Source organism: Pteropus alecto, unplaced genomic scaffold (assembly GCF_000325575.1).
Source record: "Pteropus alecto unplaced genomic scaffold, ASM32557v1 scaffold8, whole genome shotgun sequence".
Classification (NCBI taxonomy): Eukaryota; Metazoa; Chordata; class Mammalia; order Chiroptera; family Pteropodidae; genus Pteropus; species Pteropus alecto.
Genome location: NW_006494609.1, coordinates 12677064 through 12693754, shown reverse-complemented (window position 1 = coordinate 12693754; position 16691 = coordinate 12677064). Strand labels below are relative to the sequence as shown.

Below are 16691 nucleotides of genomic sequence, written 5' to 3'. Positions count from 1 at the left end.
GTAGGGCGGTCGCTGAGGGTCCGGTGTAGGGCTGAGATCGGCGCTTGTTAGTTTAGGATGAACCGGTAGAGGCAGGTGGATTTAATAGATGAGGATCCCGCGGTCTAGCGACTAAGTGACAGGTCTAGATAGTGGCGAAGCTAGGGCTCAAACCCTCACCCTTGGCGACGGGGCCTGGGCTCTGTCCGCTGCAGAGGGCGCTCCGGAGAGTCGCTCCGGGAAGGCCAGGGAACTGGGGAGCGTTTGTTTGGCGAAGAGGGTGCCCCAGTGGGGTGCTTTGGCTGTGCTTCCTTTTTCTAGGGAGGTGTGTAAGGGAGTCAGAAGCCCTGGACCGCGAGTGCAGGCGCGGTTGGTCTCTTTGAGAGGGGCGAATGCTGAGTAGATTTTTGTTTGGAGGCATGACAGATGCCTCAAGACCTCTTTGGGAAGATAAGAGACCTGAAACTATCTGGAACTTTTTTTTTTTTTTTAAATGGCAGGCTGCGTTAGTATCAACTGATAGTCTAGGGTTATTTACTGTTTGCCTGCGGATGGACAGGGCCCAAAGGAGTGGGTTGCCCACTGGGTCAGTGCCTTTGTGCCTCACTGGTGGCACTTTTTGCGTGTGAGGAGGGGGAAAACATTGGGTCAACAGCCAAGACAGTGGCTAGCCACTGTTAGAATGCACAAGAATCACCTGGTGTGCTTGTTAAAATGCATTTCGGGCTTCCCCTCACCTCATTCTGACTAGCTCTGGAGTGGCACCTGAGAATTGGCATTTTAACAAACACATTTGATTCTCATGCTGAGTATTGAGAGACTTTTTTCCTCATTCAAGGGTCTCGAGCGAGGGATGAATTTTTTTAAAAATAAACTTTTAATGTTAGAATAGTTTTAAATATGCAGAAAAGTTTTGCCTAGACAAAGTTCTCATTTACGCTGCAGTAGTTTCTCCTGTTATTTGCATCCCACATTAGGATGGTACATTTGTCATAACCAATATTAATAATATTAATGAAAGTCCGAATTTCCCTTCATATTTCCTTAGTTGTTACCTACTGCTCTTTTTATGTTCCAGGATACCATCCGGGATACCAATTACATTTAGTTGGCCTGTCTCTTTTTGTCCTCTTTTGGCTGTGACCATTGGGATGAGTTGGTGTCATCTGGGTGTTCCTTAAGGTTTTTGTGAAGGGAGACATGAAGGCCACTCCAGTTTTGTGTAGAATTGTGTGGGCACAGTTGATAATTTCCTTAGGTCCCTGGTCATGCTGTTAGATGGCCTTCAGACATGGGAGCTTGCTTCAGTAGAATGATTGTTCTTGGCTCCAAACCAAATTTATTTGTTCCTATTCCACATTCCTTGTAACCTTTGTCTTGTTTCATTCCCTTCTCTGTAACCTTTGAGTCCGTAAGATTTACGGTGGATGATCTTTGGGTGAGAGGGATTTTCTTTTTTGTACCCCAGACCACAGGTAAAGCTAATTTTATTTCAAAATGTTAAGGCTGAACTCTTGAATGGGTTGTTTGTTGAGTTGAGTCAGATGGAACTTGTATCCTCAAATGCAATTCAAAAGTAGCTCTGAATGCTTGCTTGGTGGGTGGATATTATGTGCTGGTCTCAGCCTATCGATAACCAGTGTTGTGGTTGGATTGGTTCTTATGATTGCAATGCCCTCAGCAATAACCATCAGGAAACTTGGAAAAAAGGTTTATTACAAGTCCTGGAAAGATCATGGTAGATTGCTTCGTATCTCATTGAACACCTGGGAACACAGCAAGTTTGTAGGTAGAGGAAGGGGGTGTGTGGACCTAGGGGTTTGATTTTATTGGGGTCCAGGGTGAGGTCCTAGTGTTGTGCAGACTCACTCTATTGGTGAATTTAAAATTTAAAAGCGGGAACTTAAAATGCAGGAAAAGAAAAAAACAAGCAGCTCAAATGGTTAGTTATTGGAATTAACCAAAGGAGCTTAAGCTATCTGCCCCCACAACCCGCAAACCTGGCTCAATATCTAGTTGTGTGACTGTCAGTGTGTTTATTTGAGATCTTTGAAGTGGATGACTCATCAGTCAAAGCTTAAATCAAGCACTTGCATTACCAAAAAACAAAACAAAACAAAAACAACTCCAACTCTCAGGGCTTACTATATGATCCACCCCTGAAATTGAGTCTTCAGAGTCAGGATGAGGACATTAACTGTCTGGGTGGCTGATATGCTAAAAGTTAGGGGTAGGGCATGTTGTAACCTAGAAAGTACACACCTAAATAGGATTATAGTAGCACTCCTATAACATACAATTAATAGTCTGAGGTCCAGTCCCTAGCCATTGTCCCAAGCTTGAAAGGTCCTGCCATGAAACCAGGTGAGTGATCTAGGGGCCCCAGGAATCTATTCAATGATTTTGGTAGTATTGCAAAATATTTTAACATCTTGGGCCTTCTGGTGTAAGTAGATTTGAACCTGTCCTGATTTGGGAGATTGTGCTATATCTTATCAAAGCAGTCTCTTAGTTCTGGGAATAGATCAGTTCAGTTAAGGGTCGTATCTCATTTCAGGAGGTGGGCTTCCAAAGTTAGGAGTACGTGGTTCAAGGAGTAGCATCAGGTTATGTAATAAGAGGCATTTATATGGAAACAACAACAAAATACAACAGTTAATGGTTGGAGCAAACTGTAAACCCAGTCTGAGTCTTGAGTGTGGCCAGTTGAAAAGATTTCTAGACATCAGGCTTGAAGCATCTTCAGATAGAGTGAAGGCAGTCAGTGGCAGTCTGACAGATTTCTTAGTTTGTACTTTGAATGTCTCTGGTGATTGTGTTTAATGGTCTGCGAAATAACAGGCACAGAGATCGTCCATATGTGGAGCTGTTGTGATTTCTCTGAAGTTTATATTTGTCCCACTTTCACTTGCATGACTTCAGGAAAAGGTCAGTTTTCATCCTCATTCATTCCAAGTCAGACGAGTGGGAGAAAAATTGGAAACTAATTTGAAGAGTGGTAGCCAGATATTGGAGGAAATGGGAGGAATTCAGTATCCAGTCCAGTTTACGGGTAGAAAACCTCAAAGACTGGAATCTGATATCCACACGAGTGTCCTACAGTTTCCCATTGAAACATAATTTTTCTCTCTATAGTCACCCCCTCACTTCTATCAGAGATAATCAAAGTAGAACGAATTTGTTTGTGAAATAAGTCTATTCTCGTTAAACTTGGCCTGATTATTTACGTAAGTGCAGCTAGAATAGTGATTTACCAGAAAGGCTCTTTTGAATATGCTTTGCTAGACCTTTACACAAAGAATCTTAGATTGGACTCTTAAAATCTCTCAAGGCTAGGAAGCCAAGTCAAGGACTTGTCATCAGACTTGGCCTGCAATAGCTATAGATTTGGGTGAATCCCTCCCTTTTTGAGGTTTCCAAAATATGAGGTTCTTGGCCTGCAGGAAGTGACCTTCTTTACTCACCTGGTAAGACTTCTGGGAATTTAGTGAGCAAGATACCAGGCTGATTTTTCAAAGGGGCTTTTTTGACTCCATAAGATCAGCTTTAGTTTCTTAAATTTGGTTATATCTGACTCTTTGTACATCTCTCTCAAATATGACATTCCAGTCACAGCCTTGGTGATAAAACCAATGTTTCTAATTGTGTCCTGTTATAAGGAGGACAGGGTCTTATGAATGTACACAAATAACTATATTGCCAAGAAAATAAGATACTGTTTCCGAATTCTGGAGGGATCTGATGGGGGGAAATTTTTTTCATCATTGTTCATAAGGGTATACTTTACCAAATTGCTCTAAGTCACACATAGTTTAAGAAAAAAGGTTACCTTAAATCTAGAGAAAACCAAAACATTAAAGAATCAATAATGTTTCAAATAAAAATTATCATCATCCTTATCAGTTCATTTGGTCCCATTTTTTGTTAGCAATTCTGTGAATCCTGTTTTACCTTAAAGTTATGTAAATTCTTACCCGGTTCAGTGGTGTGATCTGGATGTTAGCCAGAACTCTGTCTGTTAGAGTCCTTTCCAGCAGTCTCTTTGATGAAGCACTTCTGTAGAAACCCATTTATTTACAGAAGTATCAAAACAATAAATGTCTGTAAATGCCCAAAAAACTTAAAAATGCCGATGTTAAAGATCTGATGAGAGTTCATTATAATGAAACTGACAAGGAAACTTGGTTATTCCTGTGCCATAAACCATTTTAAGATAACTAGAATCACAAGTGATAAATTTATACCAGGACATAGATTCTAGTCTTTGAGGTTTTCTACCCAGGACATAGATGTCTAGGAATTTCATATCTGGAACACATATTAATTACATATTTTATACAAATGTAATTTAAAGAAGATTTTGCATTACTTATTTGATAAATTTTCCTATGTAGTTTTACATATCAAATAAGCCTAATTAATTTAATGGCTTTATTTATAAGGAGAGAACAATCCTTTAAGATATTCCAGGGCACCTCTGGGAAATCATGGTTAGTTTGGGGTCAAAAAAGACTTTATTTAGAATCTGATTTTGGGACATTTGTCAAAAATATCAAATGATTTTAAAACATTTGATTAAATGAGATCATAGGTTACTGTGAAATGATACTTATCCATGAGACCAAACTGACACTTTGCAGTCAAATACTGAAAATTACAGTTGTAAAAAAGAAAAATACTAGCTCTTTTAATAGATTCAGTTTTCTTAAGTAATCAAAGATTTGGTAAAGTCAGCATGAAGCACATTAAATTATTTTGATAAAACATTTTGTTTCCTATGTAGATTACTTAAAAGGTAAAGGAAAAACCTTTCACAGACTTATCCAGAGTAGACCAGTAGTCCAAGAAAACTGTCCTTTTAGCATATGAAAGAAAATTAAGTTTAATTTTATACAAGTATACTATTTATTAAAGCTTCTTAAAAAATCCTTATAAATTTACTTTTTTAGCCAGCTTGACTACACAAGATAAAATTTTCATCCTCTCTCTTTCTCTTTCCCCAACTTTTAGTATCTATTTAGTTTTTCTACTTTAGGACAATATAACTTTCGTTTCCCTTAACAAAAATGCATCTCCATACCTCATACTTTTTCTTATCTAAAATATATCATACCTTCCTTGCATAAAGGTATGTTCCTTATTATTTCTAGTAGTTTTAATTGTATTTGTTAATTAGAATTCTTAACTTTGAAACCTTAATTTCTAGTGAAAATGAGGAAGTAAGCAATTGCAAACTGTCTGTTATACCAGCATCTGTAGATTGGCAAATTTATGAATATATTTCATAATTTCTAGAAGCATATGCCTCTTTTTTTATAGTACAGATTTTCAGTGTAGCACAGGAGATTATTTCCTATCAGATCTAAATATCTTTAGTTCCTCTGTAATAAGAAACCAAAAGTAGATAAACCTATTTTCTATAATTAATGTTTTAGTATTTTATATTATTTAACAGTGATTTATATATTCAATCAATTTATATCATTTAACTTAGCAAAACTCTAAGATTTCAAGTTACCAAAAAGATTTGGGTAACTAATTTTTAAGCAGACATACCATAAAACATAATATTGTTGAAAAGTGGGTGCCTTGGCAATCAAAGCTTAAGCCAGGCACTTGCATGACAAAAGGACAAAGCCAAGCGTCAGGGACAACACAAAGTAGATGACTTGTCTGTAGGCTGATCATAGCTCCAACCCTCTGCTGTGGAAAAAAAGTGTTTTTCCCTAACCCAATTGATTCTTCTTGATTTTTACATTTTATTTACTAATGTTGCGACCTCACTCATGGCTACTGTCGGGTATTTAAGCATAATCTGTGGACTAATGGGCTTATGTATTTACTCTTTACTATTCTTTTTATTTTTGTGGTTCAAACCTGGAATAGCTAATATTTCTTACAATGAGGACCTCTCTGTCCTAATATCTTTGCTTGGGTTATTAAATCCATTCTTTAAACTTGCTGAAAAATGGAAGTCTTTGGTTATATTTATTAATTCAGTGTAAAATTATTGAAATGAGAAGAATTGTTTCCTAAATCCGAGTAGGTGGATCTTATCTATTATGATAGTGTCTCTGTGTGTAGTGCATTACTCATCTTAGAAGCTCAAATACTAATTAAATGAAAATGGTTGTAACACTGTATTTGCATACCACTTGAAACTTCTTTATGTTGTCCCTGGTACCTAGCACAGTTTGTGGCAGTGTTTGGAATGTTTTCATTTAATCTTCATATCCAAAAAGGAAGGCATTTTGGTGCATTAGTTAAGAATATGGAGTAAGAGCATCTTGTCAGGGATCCATTCTGAGTCTGCTACTCACTGCACAGCCTTGGGAGGGACACAGTGATACCTGCCTGGTAGGGGTGTTGCATGGATAGATATAAAGTACTTAGAATGGCATCTAATACATGACTAATTTTGTTAATATCATCCTATTTCATAGTTTAGGGAGGAAAAAGTTGTCCCAAGGACTTTAAATGAAAAACTTGTTCCAGGTTAGGTATATAATGCGTGCCATTTATTGAATGCCTACTGTGTAGCAGCTACTATACTGAGGCTTCTTCCTGGGATGGTTGTAAATAGTTCCAGGCATTATTCAGGGAGTGTGATTAGTAATTTGGTAATTTGTTATTGCTCGATGGTACATTTCAGCATTTGGTTATACTACTCCTGACTATGGCCACTGACTAATGCTTTTGCATTGGGTGTGACTACGGGCTTGCGATAGCATCATCTCGATGGTACATTTCAGCATTTGGTTATACTACTGACTATGGCCAGTAATGCTTTTGCATTGGGTGTGACTATGGGCTTGCGATAGCATCTTGATGTGGTGTTTGCTTTAAGTTGGCACTTTTGGTGTTAATGCATGCAAAATGGGCAAAATGACCCTCCCAAACAGCAAAACATATGATTCTAATGGCATAGTGCAGGGCAGGAAGCATTGTTTACATTGAGTTGAGGATAGGTTAGTATGCATATATAGTGTTCATTATAAATACTTAAAAAATTAAAATTATCCAAGCAAGGACAATTCAGGGTTGAAAGAGAAAACCCACTGTCTTCAGCAAAAATTTGAATATAAAAAACATAGACCAAGGAAACAGTTTATGGCCTAATGCGTTAATTCTATGAAAGTACATATATGTTGTATATTGTCATCAGGTGAAACTTTATCACCTTTTCACAATTTAGAGAGGAAAGGCAGCTTTTACTATAGTTAAGCCATGTGTCATCAGTACCATGAAGTTAGCCTGTCCCTCGTAATAGGTTCTATAAAATATCACAGCGAGATTGCAATAAGCCTAAAAAATGGGCTGCCTTAATATTTGGGCCTCTGCTAGTCTGTGAGCTCTTTGAAAACAGTGATTGTAGTATTAAAAACAATTTGTTTATACAATGCCTGTCGTTTATTGAGAGCTTACTTTGTACGAACTACGGTGCTTAGTCCTTTACAAACATTTTATTTTAGTTTTAGAAGAGCCGAATGAATCAGATAACCCACTTTACACTAATTAGCCCTTGGTCACACAGCTTGTAAATGATGGAATCAGGATGTGAGATCCATCTGACTCAAAATTTTCTGTATTATATTGCCTGTACTAGTGCAACAACTGATAACATGAAAGATATTAAATAAATGTTTATCAAATAAGAGAATAAATGGGGATAGACTTAAATAAGACATGATCCCTGGCCTCAGGGAACTTAGAAATGAGACAGAAGAGTCAAGCAATAATTAGGGCACAGGATTAAAAAAGTTATGGTCCAGATGTGGGCCTGATGCCAGGGGAGTCCACAGGAGAGGTACCTACATCAAACCAATGGGAAGAGCAGGAGGTATCCATCTGTGTAAGTGGAGTTTGAGCCAAAAGCCGAAGGGTAAATTGGAATTGGCCAAAGGAGGATGTGGAATGCGTTCCAGATAGAAGAAAGAGAAAAAGTAGTAGATATATTTAGATAGAAGGTGTGAGAATGATAAGGGGTGAAGTGTCAGAGTTAGGATCCAAATAATTTGGGTATAAAACTGAGCAATTTGAACGTTATCCTGAAAGCTCTTGGCAAGGGGAGGTCTTCGCGAGTTTAGCTTCATGATTAGTTTTGTATTTCAGATGGTTACTTGGGCAAGCAGTGTGGGGAATAGCGTACAGGGAGGCAGATGGGAGACCCTGAAACCATTAGGCTATTCTATAATTGAGGAGGGCCTAGATGAAGTCAGTGGGGTTGAAAAGGACTTTCTAGATATTAAGGAGGCCTTGGTGACTGAAGATGAATGGCAAGTTTGGTGAAAGGGTGACTCTAAGTTTATGGTTTAGATGGATCGTTGTTCCTTACTAAGAGAACAAATGCAGGAGAAGGAACAGATTTAGGAAAAAGTGTTATGTTTGGTTGGGGATGTGTCGAGCTTGAGGTGCTAGGGAATAGCTCCATGAGTCCGAGGCCCAGTGGCAAAGGCTAGGGAGGTTCTGGGTGAGAGGGAGATAGATATGGGCATAACCAGAATGTCAGAGGTAGCATATCTGAGAGTATGAAATAGAACATTGAACCCTATAAAAGTCAAGTATCTCGCCCTTGTCATATACCTGGCAAGGTGCCAGTGGCTTGAACTTAGGGCCTGTCTGGCTTTTAAGCCTAGCGATATGCCAGTTTCATGATAAAACTTATCTCCTTTCTCCCCTTTGTTTATATTGCTCCCCAAAGGATATGTTGTTGCTCAATTACTGGTTTTGCGATTTCTTTGTTCAAACTGTCATCAGCCATGTTTTAGGTATATCAGGTGTTGATCCTTGTACCTTCCACCTCTTTCTTTCTATGCATTCTGATGCCGGTTTTGTATGAAGTTTCCTTAGTACAGCTTGGCCTCGTGATCATTATGTGTCATTCTTAATAGTAACAGATAGCACTTATAAATCTCAAATAAGGAAGAGGAGAGTAGTGGTTCCTTTCAGCATTGTTGCATGTAATAAATATTTTCCTACAAGATATTGAGGGGAAAATTACCTGAGATTCATCCTTCCCATCTTGGCCCCCCAGATAGTGTAGTTGACAAGTGGTCTTAAGACAGAGAACTAGTTTCATTTCTTCTATTAAACACTCTCTGAGTCAAGGTCCTTAGGATAAATTTGTAATCATGAGATTCATCAATACTTATCAAGCTTACTTCCCAGCCAGCCCTCATCTCAGTAGAAGAGAAACTTGTTTGTGGCTTGGAATCTGTATTTTAGCTATTGGGCAAACAATATCCCTGTTTGCCCAATGATGGGCAAAACAGATGTAGGCAAACAAATAACCTGAGATATGACTTTCCATAGCTCAACTTTGCCTAAGAGCTGGCTAAATATGGTTGTGCTAGGGGGAGTGCATAAAGCACCAAGAAAAAGTATTCATGATTGGTTTTGTTTTATTTATACTTTTGAACACTTTTTTTTAGGCAACCTCCCGACTTCTAGTGAATTACCCAGAGCCCTATCGTTCTCAAATATTGGATTATCTCTTTAAGGTAATGGAAAAATAATTATTTAATGGTACCTGTGATATTTTAGAAAGTATGGTGAATATCACCTATAGAATTTGTCACCTTCAAAATTCGTTTTTTTTTTTTTTTTTTAAATGACAAGTTACTTTGGGGATAAGTTGCTATTTATTTCAAGTTTTGTTTTGGTTTTCTCATCTGTAAGATCAAAAGCAGCAATTAATAATTGTCTTGAAGAGTTTTGTCCTTCATACAGTGACTTGGTGTTAATACTGTTACTTCTTTCTCCAGCCAAACTTTGGTGCCTCTTTGCATATTCTAAAAGTCGAAATAGGTGGCGATGGGCAGACAACAGGTAAGAGTATTTGGGAAATGGGTTCCCCCACAACATTTGAAACTATACCTAAACTTATGGACTATGACTTTGGAATATAAATGATACCAACATTTTTGATATTGATTATTGCTTAGTAGATTGTTCCTTATTCCTTTTTTTTTAAATAATTTTAAAAATTATATCAAATATGCATTTTTCCCATCAAAAACAGTATTTGGACTTTATAGTGTATATTTAGTTGAAGTAATCAGTAGTAAATAAATCCATAGTTTTCTAAAAACCATATTCACTAGACAGAGCACAGGAACAGTTTGAAATGCATTGAAAAGTTAGAAAAAGAAAGCTTTTAATAGTATATAAAACAAGTAAGGTGTTATTGGTTTGAAATAAAATAGGTGGTAAAAATATAAGCAATCAGTATTTCAGATACATAGCTCTTTTTTAAAAAAATTATTTTTAACTCTAAATCTTCAATTTTCATTGTCGCCATTTTGATTGGCTTTGTGTAGTACATGTAGTTAATTAAAAGTTTATAGGCCTCTGGTTTCCAGGAAGAAGAACAAGGAATTTAATATAGCTTGTCATTTATAGGTCAGATTCCATTATAGTGAACTCTAGAGTATTGTCTGCATATTCGTGTTCCTGTTAGTGATTTGGGAATAATTTTTGTTAAACAGATATATGGAGTGCTATTAGTGTTTAGCTTATGTTGAAAGAGAAACGCAAAATTAAAACAAAAGAAAACCCTTCATAAGAGGACCTGTATTTTATTGTCAGATCCTTTTATACAGAATTAATAATTCAACATTTGCCGTAGCTAAATTAGAGGTAGAAATACAGAAGCAGGTAGTTCTTGAGAATTCTGATGTTTACCTTTAAGAAGGAATAGGCAAGGGCCTCTTTCCTTGTGAGACCCTTAACAAGGGCAGGTGTTTGTGAGACATGGTTACACCTGGAGATTTATGTCATTACCTACCTTGACACGCCATAGAGGTTAGTATAGAAATTTTTTATAATGGAGATGTGTACTTATTCCTTTTTTCTCTCAAAACTCTGTTGTCTTGGTACAAGGCCTGGTATAGGTTGAAGGAATGCAGTATGAGAATTGGGGCTTAGGTGCCCAGGATTCACATCCGGGTTTGCAAAGCTGCAAGTGGAGGTGACATGAACTTAAAGTTGACATGGGAATTTAAAAAGTGCAGAGAGACCAAATAGCAGAATGTAGCCCTAGGAATTTTCAGTTATTTGAGGTGAAAACACTTCTCTTATCACTGCTTATAATATGAAGTTGTGGTTTTATTATTGAAGCTATTTACAGTGCTTAGGATAATGGAATAAGATGAAATAATATGCTTTGATCTTCCATCTTCAAGTTATATAAGATTATTCTTATTTGCCCCGTTTCAGGATTGGAACCGGCATGCTACTTTTGTGGAATTTGTGTATGTGCGTCAGTCAGGGAGAGTGGCCCTGTCAAGCGCCATTAATGGATAGTTTCCTTTCTCTTTTGCTCTCTCCCATTCAGATGGCACTGAGCCCTCCCACATGCACTATGCATTAGATGAGAATTATTTTCGAGGATATGAGTGGTGGTTAATGAAGGAAGCTAAGAAGCGGAACCCTAATATTACACTCATGGGTAAGATGTGAAGTTTGCCATGCCTTTGGCAATCTGTTTTAACTTTAAAATTCTGAATCATGTATGTGGAGTCTTTATGAACATTGAAGTACTAATAGTGTTGTTAATACTACCATATGCTACCAGCAGCAAGACATGTGCCAGACACAATTCTTTCTTTATCCTTATACCCTATGTCTGATCTTTATAATACCTCTGGAGGAAGGCATTACTCTTCGCATTTTACAGAAGGAACAGTAGAAGCTTAGAGAGGTTATGCCACTGACTGAAGGTCAGTTAATTAGTAAATGGCAAAATCAGATTTAGAAGCTATTCCATTCTAGTAGGTTTTTTTTTTTTGGATGCTAAACTTCTTAAAATTTCTCATCAAAATTTGTCAGAGGGCAATGCTGTTTATAAAGTTGTACATCACACCCAGAACTATATTCCAACTATTTGCAAAATGGTGTATCATATGTAGTAGTAGGCCCCATTTCTAGAAGCGGTACATACAAAAGTTTCTTTATTTGTTTTGAACCTCAGGGATGTGGCAGTCCCTGTTCTAGGCACTGGGGAGACCGAACTATCCAGCCCCCCATTCCTGCCCTTGTGAAGCTTAGATTCTAGATAATTAGATGATTTCTCAGATGGAACTATATTTATTTCAGAGTTCCTCTGTAGCATTGTACACAAACTGTAAAATATTTCAAACATGTACAGTGATGGCATATTTCATCATTTGAAATGAAATTGATGTTTTGAAACTGGCTTGCACATTCAGACTAAGTTCAGTGAGATTAATGAGATCTATTTTATAGACTCGATTTCAAGTGACTGTAAAAGTCATTTTCAACAATCCAGGGACGAGCATATAATTTTCTAAATTAAAAAAATAAGGAATCAGTGTGTTCTTAGTGAATGGGCTTTTATCAGAGATTCCAGAAATGTTTTGAGCAGTAAAAAGCATTATTGACTTCACATACTGGCCCATTGGGCTGCTTTCAAGGTCAGTTCTCATTTAAATGTAGACAGTCTGGCACGCTGAACCGTATCCTAACAAAGATCTACACATGGTTGGCTTTCAGAATGTATTTGCTATTTCATTGTTTTAAAATGCTCCATTATTTTAATGTTATATTTCTTAGACATTCCTCTTGATTTTAGAAAAATAAGCATTTTGTCATTTTGATTTTGATTTTTTTCAGTGGTGAACTAGACTGGTAATATATGAACAGTTAAGGAGCTTAACCATTGAGCTTATTTTAATAGATTAGTAACAGAATTAGGATTTATAATTGTAATTCATGCTTCTCTACTCCTTATTTTTTTTACTTAAAAATAATAATTAGGATATTAGAAGAATGTGGATTATTTAATCCATATCATTTAACAAAGGTATCTTTCCCTGTTGAGTCATTGGTATTTGTGTTGATATAAGGAGAAACTAGTTTTGCTAAATTTGATTGCCTAATTTATATTTTAAGTAGCCTTAGTAATGAATGAGGAATTCGTATTATACTTACCTCAGAGAGTAGTTAAGCATAAGCCTTTCAGAACTTTTCGATTTGACCTCAGAGAACAGAAATTGGACATTGAAATATCTCCTATAGCAAGTGTTGGAGATGTTAAGTTAAATTGTATATTTCTTTGAGAGAGGTGTTTGCTATTTGTTTTTATTTCTTTTTCTTGAATGTGCATTTGGAATTGTTGAATCTGACTCTGAGGATCAATAAGGAATTATAGTGTCATAGACTAGAAGAGATTTTGAAAACGTGTGCATGGTATATAATCTTTCCTTTAGTCCGATCTGTATTGGCTTTTTGCTTTGCCTGTGTTCTTTTTGGTATCTTTTGCTTCGTTTTTAGTAGTGCCAGCACCGTTATACCCACTCTACCTTTGCCTCTTCCTTTCTCTCTGCAGGGTTGCCATGGTCATTCCCTGGATGGCTGGGGAAAGGTTTCAACTGGCCTTATGTAAATCTTCAGCTGACTGCCTACTATGTTGTGACCTGGATTGCGGGTGCCAAGTATTATCATGATTTGGACATTGATTACATTGGGGTTAGTAATATATTTAAAACATGCTTAACTTTTGGACGTTTATTTGTAATTTTTTAAAGTAATTTGATTCTGAGGCACTTTGTTGACTAACCATTTTGTGTCGTGAGACTAATTTGTTCTCTTGGTGTGTGATAATAACATAAATTAACTACATATAGCCTTTTATTCTTGCTCTTTGCCCATCCAAATTCTTCCCACTTTTGAAAATCGTACTGTTTACCTTCTTCAAATCTTTTTTATAATGTCTGTTTTTGGTACCACCCCAGCTCAAATCTTCTTTGAAGCTTACCCTAGTTTTTCTAGTTCTTCCAATAATACTATGTTTACTATTACAGTTTAAAGATTAATCTTATTTTGCTCTATGAGTCTTCCATTGCTCTAAACCAGGGGTGGCAGACTTTTCCTTAAAGGACCAGAGAGGAAATATTTTAGGTTTTGTGGTTCAAGAGGTGTTCTTAAGGATATTATGTAGCTAATTATATAACCATTTGAACTGTAACCATTTAAAACTATAAAACCATTCTTAGCTCTCAGGCAATAAAAATAGGAATGGCATGCCAGATTTGGCAGGCTGGTGGAAATCTGCGTACCCTTATCTTAAACTGTTATTTAATGATTTAAAAAATGTCAAACATGATATTTTGTCTTTTTAGCTGGTAGCTGGTCTGTTGGCAGGCCGGAGGCATGCCTCAGATTTCATTGTACCCTACAGAGCCCTAAGCACACATATAGTGGTTCTTCATACACTTTTGTTTATTAATATGCCATCTGTCAAAACTGATTTGTAAAGTTTTCATGCAGTTGGCAAGCAATTATTGAGCTCCTGCTGTGCTGCAGGTACAGTGACTGTTATGTTCTAGGGATACCAGGATTAATAAGCTCTTGAGGAGTTCAGTGAAAGAAGCAGACACTGGAACAGATAAACCGTGGTGCCATGGATGATATAGGACATGAGGATGAGCCATGGGCTGCAACCCAGAAGCAAGAGTACACTTGGTGTTATTATTCCTCTCCAAATTATAACTGCAAATTAGTTTGTATTTGAGAAATTTCTTAGATGTTAGGATATTTTAACCCATAGTGAGACTAACTGTAGGTTTGGGTCTAATAGCATTCTATGATGGTAAAGTCACGCTTAGAAACTGTTTCTTGTAAATAATGGGTGAGTCACATCTTTTTTAGACTCTCAATAACTTGGTAATAACATGCTGCGGCGAGGAGCTTCTTTGATAAGAGCCCTTTTCTGTATCCCTGAGGTAAAAATAGTTCCAGTGCCGGGACTCTGGGCTCATCTCTGTTGTTAACAGTTTTCTCAGCTGCAAAATGAACATCGCGGAAATTCTCTGTCAACTGTAAATCCCCACGCTTCATGATTCTGAACCTAAGAGATCTGCATATGTTCCTTTTGTGACATAGCATGCTATGGTGATTTTCTTTGTGTTCTAAAAAAGTCACTCCTACACGGTGTATGTGTGTGTACTTGCTTTCAGGTGTGCTTGAAGTATTACAGCCATGTCTGTATTACCCCGTGTCTGTCTGGTCTCTAGTGCCTCGTGCATTTTCCGGCACACGGTACGTTGTTGGTATTTGTCGAATGAATGAGTATTCCATTTTTAGCCTCTCTGAAATAAATGATTTTAAAATAATACCCATCCAATATTTTAAGTTTTAAAAATAGTATTTTTAATTTTAAAAAGTTAATTTTAAAATAAAGATATTTATTGCTTTATAAATATCTTTAAATTCTATAACCAGGACATTCCATGAAGTAAGAAAAATAGCTTTCCAGGTGATAGGAAAGACGAAAGGAGTGGCATCTTAATGATAATGTTGACTTTATGACACTTAAAAATTTTTAATTCAGACTTTTTGACTTTTTGTTTTGCAGATTTGGAATGAGAGGTCATTTGACATCAATTATATCAAGGTCTGTACAACTTTAAAATGTTTTAATCTTTAAGTTACTAGTGAATAATTCTTTTATGTTTCCATGGAAATTAGTACTAGGACTGTATTTTTTACAGCACAGTTACTTGTTTTGTGAGTTGTGACATAAAATTCAAGCAAAATCTTAATGTTAACATTCCTGATAAAGCATTCGTAATTCCCTTCAAGCCCCAAATTACTTTCGTCTGAAGAGTTGTTAAATTCTCCTATTTTAAGATTCATTATTTGTGGAATTATAATAATCACTATAAAAACAGTTGTGTCATTTTAGACTTTAGTCCTTAAAGAAATGTAGTTTTTTTCTTGTCTTGTATCAAACTTTCTAGTACATGGGCTCCTTGTTTTCTTTGGAATGCCTATTATATTGGAGTGTATTATATTTTTCTATTTGGAATTAGCAAATAGGTAGCAACTAACGTTTGCAAAGTGTGTGATTTTTGAGCCAGTTTTCTAAATATTTATCTTCATTTAATTCTTACTACTTCCCTTATGAGATAAATGCTATTATTGCTATTTTTAAGGAAGGAGAAGCTGAGAATAACCCCTTCTGTCCTTGGAAAACAAAAGCAGTTTAACTTCTAGGTGGAGATATTCTCTAGTTTACCTTTCAGTTCCATTTGTTTTATTTTATGTGTCTTTTCTCTAAAAAATATAATTTTGTGGTTATATTTTGTTTCAGTTTTTAAAACATTTTCTTCCAACTGAGTGACTTATGTTTTAAGCACTAAATTTCTTTTGTTTACTCGTTTAGTTGAGATCAGCACGCATTTACTCAACACCTAGTTTGTCAGGCATTGTGCACATGCTTGGAATACAAGGATAACAATGACTGTTTCTCCCCGAAGGAGTTCATGTTTGGGTGATCTGGGTTCCATATGGACAATTAAAATACCAGTCATAATTTCTCTACACATTCAGAATAATGTGTATACAGGGCTCTGGGAAGATACAGAGAGGAGATGACACTTCTGCCCGGGTGGACTAGGGAGGTCTATTAGAGGAGGTGACAGGCACTTGCAGTCTTCAAGATGGGATACGTAGGAGCTCCCCAAGTGGCTACGGCAGGGGCATGACACTGCAAATAAACTCTGTTCTAAGAATGCTGCTATTTATACTGGTTTTGAGATGGAAATTTATTTAAAAGTACAGCTTATAGGCTTGTATATTTTGGAGTGTTATTTGAATATACTGTATAACATGTAAGCAACCTTAGAAGTGATGGTCTAGGAATAGCACTAGACAAACTAGATAGATTCGTAGTGAAAAAATGCAAGTTT

The 16691-nt window shown here is 36.6% G+C and overlaps 1 protein-coding gene across 1 annotated transcript in view; it reads left to right on the top strand.

Moving 5' to 3' along the window:
- GALC (galactosylceramidase) overlaps positions 1-16691 on the top strand; it is a 46494-nt gene that overhangs the window by 670 nt on the left and 29133 nt on the right. Inside the window, exons 2-6 of the mRNA XM_006925502.3 lie at positions 9411-9479; positions 9744-9807; positions 11315-11428; positions 13328-13467; positions 15356-15394. Of these exons, the coding sequence (XP_006925564.1) occupies positions 9411-9479; positions 9744-9807; positions 11315-11428; positions 13328-13467; positions 15356-15394 (426 nt within the window). The remainder of the gene's footprint in view (positions 1-9410; positions 9480-9743; positions 9808-11314; positions 11429-13327; positions 13468-15355; positions 15395-16691) is intronic.